Source organism: Dryas octopetala, chromosome 3 (assembly GCF_963921425.1).
Source record: "Dryas octopetala chromosome 3, drDryOcto1.1, whole genome shotgun sequence".
In the NCBI taxonomy this organism is placed as follows: domain Eukaryota; kingdom Viridiplantae; phylum Streptophyta; class Magnoliopsida; order Rosales; family Rosaceae; genus Dryas; species Dryas octopetala.
The window spans coordinates 10,222,619-10,235,206 of NC_141368.1; the positions used below are offsets into that span (position 1 = coordinate 10,222,619).

A 12,588-nucleotide genomic window follows, 5' to 3' on the forward strand; every position below is an offset into this window, starting at 1 on the left:
ATTCTCTAAAATAGGCTTTTGGTAATATTTTTTAGAATGCGTCCGAGAGTGTACGAAAATTCTAGAATTTATTTAATAGAGGGAAATATATTTTAATCTTTTATAAATAAATTTAGACTTTCTAATTTTTTTGGAAATTTTTAGAGGGTAAATTGGTAATTTAACCCTATAGTAAATTAGTGCTAGTCAACACAAGTCCGTAGAAATTTTTTGTGTATTTTTTTAAGTTCGGAGCTATTTTTAAAGTTTATAAAAATAAAAAAAATTAAAAAATCTGAAAATAAAAGCAAAGATGTGACACATGGCGCACATCCAGAGGCCCACATCAGCATTAATGGCCACGTTAGCATTTTTAACAGAGTTGTTGACAGAACAAAGTAAAATGGGACACGGATGTAAGTTACAGGTGGTAATTTAGGATAAAAGATTATTTAGGTGATAATGTGGGAATGAGTTACAATTTTAGGTGGTAAATCGATAATTAAGCCTTTAATATATGTATAATGTACACAATTTGGCAACTTATACTATCTTCCCTTTTCAATAATGAAAAGAGTTTTTGAGATTATTTGGACAAGATTTTAAAATATTGGTGAGAACTAAATAATTATGTTTCGTTTTTCCCGATGATAGAATCATGGCTCCTCCCTTAAAATTGTACCAGTAGACCGAATTCTCACTATTTTTTATACAAAATGAATGTTGTAATATCTTTATTCAGTTTGGCTTAAATTCTGTGTGCAACACCCTTTATTTGGCCTCTTTTTTATTCACTTTCTTTTCTTTTTTCTAAATTTTATGTGTATGTGTAACACAATTCATCAATTTAAGGCTAGTTGTAAGAGTTAATTACACTTACACCTCATAAGGTTATTGTCTTTTCACATACACCCTCTGGGGTTTTAATAATTACACATATACCCCCTAAGATTTCAAAACTGTTGCATATAACCCCTTATAGTGAGATAAAAAATTATGAGAAATTATACAAAAATGCATGCTAAGGGGTAAAATGGCCTAATAAGATTACTTAAGGTGTAAGGTCCAACCTCAATACAAATAATTTCTTTTTTATTTATTTTTTTTTCTCTTGCAGGGGGTTATATGTAATAGTTTTGAAACCTCAAGAGTGTATGTGTAATTATTAAAACTTCAAGGGGTGTATGTGAAAAGACGATAAACCTTAATGGGTGTAAGTGTAATTAATTCCTAGTTATAAATAGGTTTACACTGATGCAATACACCAGGAAATATGTGTTATCTTGAATTGACAAAATATCTTGTAATATTCCATGCACTTAAACAAATGAAACTTTTAAATTTATGTTTGTCAGTCTCCAATCTCCATCACAAATCTCAATTGGTAATAATATTTTCTATTTCTTACATCACATGCTGCATACAAGTGGACGAGAGACAGGACCACAACACACAAAACAAGCCTCACAAATTCATAAAATGTGGGATTCCTTTTTAGCAGTGAGACCCGTTTGTTTTCTGTTTATTGTTTTCTGTTTTCGGCCAAAAACATTGACTTGCCTTGTGACCCCTCTCATTGAGTCATTGTCTTGTTCTCATTGCGTTGCTTTGCTTCTTTTGTTGTCGTGTGCTGGCAAAGAGGCAAAAAGGCCAACATTTTACATTAGTATTGTAATTGGTTGAGATTAAAGCGTTTGGGAGTGGATTATAGATGTTGAAGGGGTTTATAGGTAATTTACATGCATATGTTTTATAATAATAATAAAAAAGAGAATTTTATCACAATTTAAGACACATTTTCGGAATTTTAGGAGATCCTGTGGGTGGACCCCGAACCTCTTTGTTCTAATTACAAAAGAAATAGATAACCTCTCTAAAAATCGTCTCCATTTTATAATAAAATAAATAAATTTTATTACAGCCATATTCAAATCTAACAAAATAAAAAATTATAAGGGTTTTTTTTTAAAGTTCAAAATGAAAAATACTCTGATCGGCCGGCCCACTTGCAAAAACATGTTGACAGGTCGGTCCACTTTAATGAGCCGAGCGTTCGACACTTTCATAGAGCACTCGGTACAACCCACCAAGCGCTCGGCGTAAAAAACACGGACCAAAACATAATGTAGGCTTTATTTTTACAAAATGAACATATTCATTATTCGAACTTTTAGGTGAGTTTATTTATCATTAAAAGCTATGAAATAGACTTTAGAATAATTTACTTAAATTATAATTGTCTTTGTTGAGAATTTTCAAATAATTAATATGAGTACGGTAGTGAGATAATCTTTATATATATTAATTGAAAAAATAAATTTAAATTTCTTTTTAATTAAGAGGATGTGTAAAAAAAATTGAGTGCTGCTATTTGCACACCCTTTTTCTACTTTTTCTCATTTCACACCCTCACACCCTTCCCATAATTAAATTTTCTCATACACACACCCCTCCCAATTACCATAATATCCTCATTTTATCCAACACACCCCATCAACTCAGAAAAAAAAAAAAAAAAAAAAAACACACCCATTCCCTCCTCACCGGACCACCCCTCCCCCTCCCCCTCCCCCTCCCTCTCCCTCTCTCTCTTCCCCAGCCCACCCCAGCCCCGAACCCGACCACCTCCTTCCCTCCCGCACCCTCCCCGCACCACCCTCCTCTCTCTCTCTCCTCCCCCGCAGCACCACCTCCTCCCTCTCTCCTCCCTCGCGTAGCTGGGCATCCGCTCGACACTGGTCCGCCGAAAATGTCACACTCGTTCGGCAGTCATCCGCCGAACGATGTGAGTGTTGTTCGGCAGGTACCCACCGAACATCAAGGACCCGTTCGGCAAGTACTCGCCGAACCAACTACTCGGAGAGAGAGAGAGAGAGAGAGAGAGAGAGAGAGAGAGAAAGAGAAGGGCACGCCGAGAGAGAGAACTTCGACGGTGGCTGGAAGGCGCTGCGCGCGGTGGTGCTGCAAGCAGAAGGGGCGGGGCTAGGGTGGTCGGGGCTGGGTTGGGGTGGACTGGGGCAGGGCTGGGGTGGTCGGGGCTGGGTTGGGGTGAGAAGGGGCGGGGCTGGGGTTGTCGGGGCTGGGGTGGGGTGGGCTGGGGCGGGGCTAGGGTGGTCAGGGCTGAGGTGGTCGGGGCTGGGCTGGGCTGGGCTGGGCTGGGGCGGGGCTGGGGTGGTCGGGGCTGTGACGGGGAGAGATGGCAGAGAGAGGGAAAGAGAGATAGAAGGGATGAGGTTTTGGATAATTTTGTTTTAGGTGTTTTTTGTCATTTCACAAATTAAAATTTTGAGGTGTGCAAAAAGAAATTTTAGGGTGTGCAAATAGCAGCCCTCAAAAAATTTAAGGAGGAACTACAATCAAAATTTAAAAAAGACACAAATGCTTAGTATTAAAGATGGTGAGATATTTTGGCCAAAAAAAAAAAGATGGTGAGATATTGGATCATAAAATCTCCTATTTTAAAATAATAATCCATATGGATTAGGTAAACAAATATTATCTTCAATAGTTTTAAATTAAAAAACATAAAGAATAGATAATATCTTCAATACTTTTTAAAATAAAACAACGTAAAGTTTGAACAACTTTTTTTTCTTTTGTTTTGAGTTTTTGGTCAAAATAACCTTTTATTCTTAACAAAAATAGAAATTACAAGAAAAACGCGGCCAAGTAAAATAGTAAAATGTTCCACCACACGTATAAATAATAAATAGTAAACGTTCCCCCTCTCTCTCTCAGTGTAGCTTCATTCTTCATCTGCCGTACTGTTACGGCTCTCCATGGCAGACAACGGTCTCACCTCGCCTCTCCTCTCCTCGCCACCGTCCGATCACCCCCACTTCATCCTCACCGTTCATGACGACAACAACGACAACGACAACGGCCACCACCACCACCACAACCACACCCATCAAAGCAGCAGCAACAGCACCCACCACTTCGGATTCCGCAACCCATTTGCATTTCTCGGGTCCACTGGTTTCACCGTACCCGTTTCGACCACCGCGGATCCGTTTCGGAACCACACGGTGAAGATTGAGGGGATTTACGAGTGGGTAAAGATCGCAATTTGCTTGCCCATCGCAGTGGCTCGGCTCGTGCTCTTCGGGGCCTCTTTGTTGATTGGGTTTGTCGCTACCAAGTTGGCTCTTTATGGCTGGAAGGACAGGCAGAACCCTATGCCTCGGTGGAGGTCTAGGATGATGTGGATCACTAGGGTCTGTACTCGCTGTATTCTCTTCTCTTTTGGGTAAGTTTGATCTGGGTTTTGTTTTGTTTTTTTCTTTTTTTTTTGTGTTTTTCTGTTCTGGTTTCGGTTAAGCTGTGTTTGGTTGCTGGGAAAGTGGAGGAAAAGACTAGAAAGTGGAATTTAGAATTTTATTTTGATTGAAGTCAAGTAGTTAGTTTGAGTGCAAATGGAGGTATAGGATTGTGAAATCTTTCTTGTGGCCTGATTGGGTGCTGAAAATTGAACAAGGAATATTCCTTTTTGAGTTTTAGAGATTTAATTACTGAAATTAAGTGAACTGTATAGTTTAATAGATTCAATTGAAAGGGATTTTTTTTTTTCGTCTTGGTGTGTCTGTGTTTGGTTTTTGGGAAAATAGTTGAGTGAAATAATCTTAGGTGGTAATAAAAGATCAGTTTTGCAGTGTATCTCTTTTCTTGTTATAAATGATTTCATTCTTAAAAGCAGTTGAATTTGCCTCAGTTTTTTTTTTTTTCTTCAATTGATTTCTTTTTTTCTCTTCTTGCACCTCCTTTGCAGCTACCATTGGATAAGACGGAAAGGAAAACCTGCTCCAAGAGAAACTGCTCCAATAGTTGTATCTAACCATGTATCTTTCATCGAACCTATATTCTATTTCTATGAATTATTCCCCACGATTGTGGCATCTGAGTCCCACGATTCCCTACCTTTGGTTGGAACAATCATCAGAGCAATGCAGGTAATTTCATGTCGCTGCATGGTGATTGTCTTTTTAATGCATGCAAGGGTACATTATGTTAACAAACTCGTTACAATCACTTTAGTTGCTGGCATTTATACTCCGTTGTCATCGTTTCTCTCTTTGTTTTATGGTTTCAGGTGATATATGTTAATAGGTTTTCACAGTCGTCAAGGAAGCACGCTGTTAATGAAATAAAGGTAGGAAGTTTCTATTAGTGCTTGGTTATCCTTATTTAATTAGTAAGTTATAAAAACAATTTGGATTTATCGGTTGTCAACCATTGTCCCTGTCTTTTGGTTCTTGTGAGTTAAAAGTAAACATATATGTTGAGGCTTCTACTTTCCTTTCCTTCTTTATTGTTGTTGTGATTATTATTTTAATTTGTATGTCCTTACCTTGAACTGTCTCTCAGCTATTTCTACTATAAATTTTCTTATGTGAAGCATGTTATGTAGCCCTTTTGCTCCAAATCCCCTTCAAAACTTCATTCAGTCTATGGAAATTTGATGTAAATTTTGTTTAATTAAGAATTCCTGCATTTGCTTGTGTTTTTCTAGTAAGAATCCTTGCTACACTTGATTTATGAGTATTTATGTTGGTTGTAAATTTGTAGTGTATGCCAATTTGGTATACTTGATATCTGCATTATGAATAACACTGCACAAGGCAATGGATTAGGCCTGGAGGAACTAAAAAATAATGATAAATCAGAATACGAGAAAAAAACACTAAAGCCATAAAGTGTGTAAATAATTAAATGCACCAAAGATTGCCCCATAGGCTGATATAGGAGGCTGATGGTTGTATCATATTACCTTTGGGTTTTCAGAACCTAATAATGTCCTGAATCACCTTGGAAGTCAAAGGCAATGCTGAAAATGGTCTTATGTATTGAGCACGAGTAGGTCTCCATTATCCATGGAAATGGTAAGCTTATATGAGTCTTGTACCTACTTAGTAAGGAGAAAGAATGCAACCTCTCACAAAAGATGCACTATATCTACAGCAGCAATAAAGTCTTAGAGTAAACAAACGAATTTATTGGACACATGAATCTTTTGATGGTACAGATATGATATATTATGTGATGTACTTTTTGAGATGCTTCAATATGCAGTCTAAACTACAGAATTGTTGTAGAATTATACGAACTTCAATATGCAATAAAAGTGTATTGCCATATGATGTCTTCACTTGGACACTGTATCTATGTGAGATTTTGGCCTGCATTGCCATATTAATGGAACATGTTCTCATATTTGTTCCATAAACTATAAAACATACTTGCTCTTTTAGTCCTATTGCAGCTGGAATGATCTTCGTCGAATCTTTTTGGTATATATCTTCGTATAATTTGTTAAATGATTTTTTTATCAATTTTATAAGCTATTTGATACAGAAATGTGCTTTCAAGGATCTGAATACAGAGAAAAGCTTCTTGCGGTAGATTTCCTCGAGTGCTTTTATTTCCTGAGGGAACCACAAGCAATGGAAGATTTCTCATTTCTTTTGAACTTGGTGCATTCATCCCTGGTTTCCCAATCCAACCAGTAACTGTACGCTATCCTCATGTACACTTTGACCAATCCTGGTAGGACACTTTTCTATTCTGGAAATTTTGTTTGGTGCTGTCTTGAGTGGTATCTTATTAATGTTTTATGTGGTTTGCTGGTCAGGGGGCACATTTCTTTGGCAAAGCTCATGTTCAGAATGTTCACTCAGTTTCACAATTTCATGGAGGTAGTCTATTTCTCCTATTTGATTTTTATTGCTACATTGCATTGCGTTATAAACTTTTGTATTATATGGACATTGATTTAGGTCATTTGGTCTGAATTGAGCAGGTAGAGTACCTTCCTGTTGTTTCACCCCTTGATAACAAGAAAGAAAGTGCTGTCCATTTTGCTGAGAGGGTGAGAATCTGCGGCAATTGCTTGATTTGGCCATGGATTTTTATTGTTGTCTTTCTGTTATTCCATTGTTTTGTGGATTATGAATAGAAGTTGACACATATAAATGTATGCAGACTAGTCATGCTATTGCAACTTCACTCAATGTTGTACAAACATCTCATTCTTATGGAGACTTAATGCTTCTTATGAAAGCATCTCAGTCGAAATCAAAGCAGGTATACATCTTGGTTAATACTTAGGCCTTTACCAATTTTTTGTTGTTTGACAAAGAAGCTATGAGCTTCAGACCCACCCCAATCAATTACCACCTGAACCAAAGCCCAACAGTTATAGCATTATACAAGCTTGTATTTGTTAATTTAAGTTTAAACTGTTATAAGAGCTACACAACAATTTTTTATATTGCACTAATGTTTCTGTCATGACTTCCACAGGTGCAGCCCTCAGTTTATATGGTTGAAATGGCGAGTGTAAAATCAGTAAGCCTTTGCATATAAGTGCCTTATATATATGTGTGTGTGTGTATATATATATAGATATATATATATGTATATATGTATATATATATGTGTATATATGTATATATATATATATATGTATATATGTATATATATATATATAACATATTGACATTTTATTGTTCTAACCTACTAGAGTGACTATAGCTTGTCTAATGATGCATCTACTTTTCTGCATGGTATCAGTTATTTCTAGTTTCTGCCAATGGAAGAGTGCCTATGTTTATATGCTTTCGATCATTTATTTATAAGTTAAATGTGTTCTTTGTTTCGTTTAATGATATATGTGAGTGATTTATATCTTGTTTTTCAGTTACTCCATATAAGCAGCATGGAAGCTGTGGACCTTCTGGATAAGTTTCTTTCTATGAACCCAGACCCCAGGTATTGCTGAAACTATAATTAAAGTGAAAGTTGTGGCCGAGTCATCTTTTTGGTTAGCAATATTAATCAATGTTATTATTTGTATCATGTATGTGCTGCATTGGGTTATATAAATTTTGGATCTGGCATCTGAATTATTGTTCATATCTATAATTCTGTTTCCTCCACCTTTTTCCTTGTGGATATGATTCTTTTTCCTAGATAAATATAATTAGTTATGCTAAAAATTGCTTGCTAGAGATAATAACTAAATGCTATTGGAATGCCACGTTTGTGTGCAAAACATAAGTCCTGCCAACCAAGAAAAGGAAATAAGTGCATGTTTTCTCTCTATTTCCTTTGTCAATCTACTAATACAGTAACTACATGTGTATTATGTGTTCATCCTGCTTTTAGATTGTATGCATTTTGGCAATTTTTTCCTTTGCATATTTGTACAATGTTGGTCCTGAAGCTTGTCTCATGTTGCTTCTTCTAAGTCCACTTAGTTAAATGATGTGGCATTCGAACTGCTTAACTTACAACATGCAAGTGCTGTAAATTTATGCAATACTTATTGCAAATGCAAGATCTGTAAGATTCTTTCTGTTGTATTGTGTTTGCAGTGGTCATGTCAACTACCATGATTTCCTAAGGGTTCTAAGACTCAGGGCTTGTACCTTTTCTGAAGAGGTTAGTTACCATGACATTTTGCTAAATATTGTCCCTTTTGTCTCTTGTTTGCAACCTTCTTGAACTGAATGCCAAGACTTAGAGTTTAGACAGGCATATAATATATTCTTGCTTTTCTGATGTGAACTTTGGAATAGATGATATTCACATCAGAATTGTATGTTTATGTGAATTTGGAATAATGAGTTGGCAGGCGTCCGAGCACCCCCAACAAGTTTTTTCCTCTTCTTTAGAATAAAGATGTAGTTTAATGGCTTTTGATACCATTCTGTTGGTCACTTATTGGAGTTACTTTTTAGCTATATCCTTGCACTCTCCCCTGACAATTGTTTGTTTTAAGTGTTTGTCCTTCTCCCTGTGGACTTACTTCAGTAGCCTATGTTACAACTTGCGTTGTGGTTTGTATGTTGACATTGGTAAAGATGTTAATTTCTGGGGAAAATGCATGATAATGTTTTTCATTTTTTCCTTTTTTGAACTATTTCATGCTGATCTAATAAAGTATGTTACGAACAATTGGACATTAATGCATGTCAAATGTTTTTCAGATGTGCATTTACTTTTAACTTTCCCATCACTCTCATAAGTGCAAACATGGATATCTTTTGAATTACAGATATTTGCATTCATTGATGCTGAGAAAAGTGGAACAATTACGTTTAAACAGGTACTCCAACTCCTCCAAACCCTCTCTCTCTCTCTTCTCTTTTTTATATTTTGTATCTATAAAGAATATATAAATATATATGCTAATGTCATGATGCTGAGCTGGACATGATTGTATCATTTTGTTGCTTTCAGTTCTTATTTGGGTCAGTGCATGTCTTGAAGCAGCCATTATTCCGGAGAGCCTGTGAATTAGCTTTTTCTGAATGTGTCTCTGGGGATAATGACTTCATTTTAGAACAACAAGTATGCTGCTTGAACTGATTTGTCCTCTTTTTCTTTTCCCTTTGTAATTGCCCCAAATATATTTGTTTTGATGAATTGACTTGCAATTCCTGGTTTTTGATTGCTTTTGGATCAGTTTGGAGAGTCTATCAGGCCTGCAATCCTGGATTTGAATGAGGATGAGGTTATGGACATACCCTTCTAGGCTTATTTCCAAATAATTAAGATTTTTCAACATTGCCTGCACATAATGGAGCATAAAACAAAGTAGCTTTGGATATTACCATAAAACATCTTCCAGTTGCGCCTTCTATAAGATGACTAATGTAAACTGGTTGCTTGCAGGTCCATGAGCTATTCAATCTATTTGATTCTGATAGTGATGGGAGGATCAGCAAGACTGATTTTTTCACCTGCCTAAGAAGAAACCCACTACTGATTTCGCTTTTCTCACCGTGTTTGCTTAACAAAGACATTTCAGAAGATGGTAATAGGTTGGTAGAGGAGATTGTGTAGTGGATGAATTTTTCTTTAGAGTGCGGAGATTTTGTGCACCATATGTAACCTCTGTTAGTCTGGCTGTATTTTGGGTGGAAGAGAGAGAGAGAGAGAGGTGGAGCTTCGGGTTGGGTTTTCCTAAGGTATAGGGAGGGGGCATAATATTTTTACCTTGCTCCCTTAAGCTGCTCATATTAGAGTTCTGATTTGATTACTTGGTTTTTGATCTGTAACTTTATATATCATTGTTTACAGAGTGACTTACATAATTAATTCAGATAATGAGAGGAGTTCCAATATACAAAATTGGAGTATGAAAATCACCGTCCTAAAAAAAACCAAATTTCCTGGTCTTTTTTCTTTTGAAGAGATGGCCAACTATGTTGCATTGTCACCAGGGTATTGTCCCAGTCTCCTTTAAGTAGAGGGCTTTCATTGCCTTGGCATATGCCTACAGGGTATATGGCCCTTATTGGAAGTCCACTGTGTATTACACTCACATCTGTGGGCAACGGATCACCTGGCCCAATTGCAATTTCTTGATATGGGTGATGTTTTATTACCATATATGTGTTATGTTATATTATCAAATTACACGATTTTAACATAACTATACTCATAAAAATTTATGTTATCTTAGTGCTTCTTTTCCTTCATTAATTGTCCTGGCCTTTATTGCCTTATGTTATAAAAATAGGGGGGGGGAGAGTTAAATTTTCCATATCAAATTCTGCAAATCAATCTCTAATTTAGCCATTGTTATTACAGATGCATGCAATCTCTAACCAAGATCACAAACAGTGTCTACTTTACTTATGTGTCTTTTTTTTTTTCTTTCTTTTCCTATTCTAGCTCCTTTTCTTTCATTCCATTACATTATATAAATGCATGCATGCATATCTTATGTTTAAGAATTTGAGGTAATTTGATTTTGCTGTCCCTCCCTAGCAGTAATAAAGAGGTAATCATATCACCTAGCTATACCTTGATTCAGGGGACATATATATGTTAATTGTAATTAATTAAGCTTTCCATGATGTCCTTTAGCCAGACGTCTATGAAAGCATAGGAAAGCAGTCCTTACAGAAATATAATATAAACCCAAAAGAATTAACCTTTGTTTACTAACACTAGCAACAACTCCCAACTTTAATTATATTATTCTACACAGTACACACCTGGGTCAGTGAAACCAGATAGACATTTATGTCAATGGTGAAGTTGAGGTTCCACGGTTTGTCCATGTCGTATTGATTCTAATTAATTAATTAATTTTACAGTTTATGGGTCTTCATGTATTAATGCTTAAATTAATCACTTCGGGGCCGTGAGATTGAGTAACAATGGCAGGAGCCATCTAGGAATGTGGTTGATGATCCTCTAACTGGTGAGGGATAATGTTGTCAGTTCCATCTCTTGTGTGGTTGAATGATAACAAAGTCCATTAGAAAGTTATTCACTCATCTAATGCAATTAAATAAATAAATAGCCAAACAAAATAATTTTATTAAACATTTGGTTTAACTCAAATGGTGTAGGATTAAAAAAAGGTTGAGAAATATGTTAGTATTATAATAAGTTAAGAGTTCGAATACTTCTAATGTAATTAAAAAAAAAAAGTAATAAAATATTTACAATAATAATCAAATGAGTAAGGATTTCAATTTAATTGATTTGTTTTTTGTAATGATGATCTAAGATAAGGAAATTCGAACTTGGACTATTGGAGAGAAATATCAGTACACTAATAGTTAGTTGGTGTAATAATAATACTTAATAGCATCTAAAAATAGAGAAATGCTAGTTACCTTCTCATTTTTTATTATCTCCAAAACCGTTTTTTATAACAGTTATATAATCAAATAATTTTTTATTTGATTAAATTTTAAGGTCCATTGACTTTAGGTACCAAATTATAATGTTTTTTCATTTCAACTACTAAAACATTTATGTCATTTCAGTTTAGGTACTAAATTTCAGTTTAGGTACCAACTTTAAAAAATATAGTCATATCGAACTATGACTGTCTAACAGTCATAACTTTTTTATTGATTTATTGTTTTTTCAATATTTGCAAGGCTTAAATTTTAATATTTAGTCTTTGAGTTATAGGATTTCATCCCCCAAACCTAAATCAAAAGTATGAAACTCTAAAAATTTTGATTTTTTATAAATTTTAAATAGTCACAACTGTGACTGTTCGACAATTACAACTGTAACTGTTCGACAGTCACAACTGTATGACAAACTGATTTGTGACCTAATCCAAAATGTTTTACTCTATGTTAGTACCTAAACTAAAAAAAATTAGTGTCTTGCTGTTTTATTAAAAAACTATTGATATTTGGTATTTAATCCTAATTTTCTATAAATTTTATGAGAGATCATCTTTGAAAAATTAAACTATTTTCATCAAAAGACTAACGAGAATAATTAGAGAAGATCAAAGGAAAAGATAGTTAAACTTTTCTCTCTAAAATATACTATTTTAGATGGTTAGACGATGATACATACAATGTGGGATTGGGCCCACAATGCTATCCTTCATATGAAGTTATCTCTCTCCATGTACATACTACATACCTAGTAGGCTTTTCATTTTTAATTTAGTTTGATGTCCGGATTATGACTTATGAGTATTAGGTAAGTGTAGCCTAATTATTAATTATTAACCACAACCTATCATTTTCCAGGAGATCCACAACTACTCCAAAGGCTATGGGCAAGTGGGCAACTACTATATAAATCTGTTGTGCAACATGTCAGGGAGGCCGTTTTTGT

At 35.2% G+C, this 12,588-nt stretch overlaps 1 protein-coding gene across 1 annotated transcript; it reads left to right on the plus strand.

Moving 5' to 3' along the window:
* The first annotated feature begins 3,728 nt into the window (after positions 1–3,728).
* Positions 3,729–10,132, plus strand: LOC147290719 (calcineurin B subunit-like protein). The gene is made up of 14 exons (XM_086236263.1): positions 3,729–4,228; positions 4,748–4,928; positions 5,069–5,128; positions 6,359–6,522; positions 6,608–6,671; positions 6,776–6,844; positions 6,958–7,059; positions 7,279–7,323; positions 7,676–7,746; positions 8,352–8,418; positions 9,035–9,085; positions 9,220–9,330; positions 9,446–9,493; positions 9,655–10,132. The coding sequence occupies exons 1-14, from the start codon at positions 3,759–3,761 to the stop codon at positions 9,823–9,825; spliced, it is 1,674 nt and encodes a 557-aa protein (XP_086092389.1). The 5' UTR covers positions 3,729–3,758; the 3' UTR covers positions 9,826–10,132.
* The last annotated feature ends 2,456 nt before the right edge of the window (positions 10,133–12,588 follow it).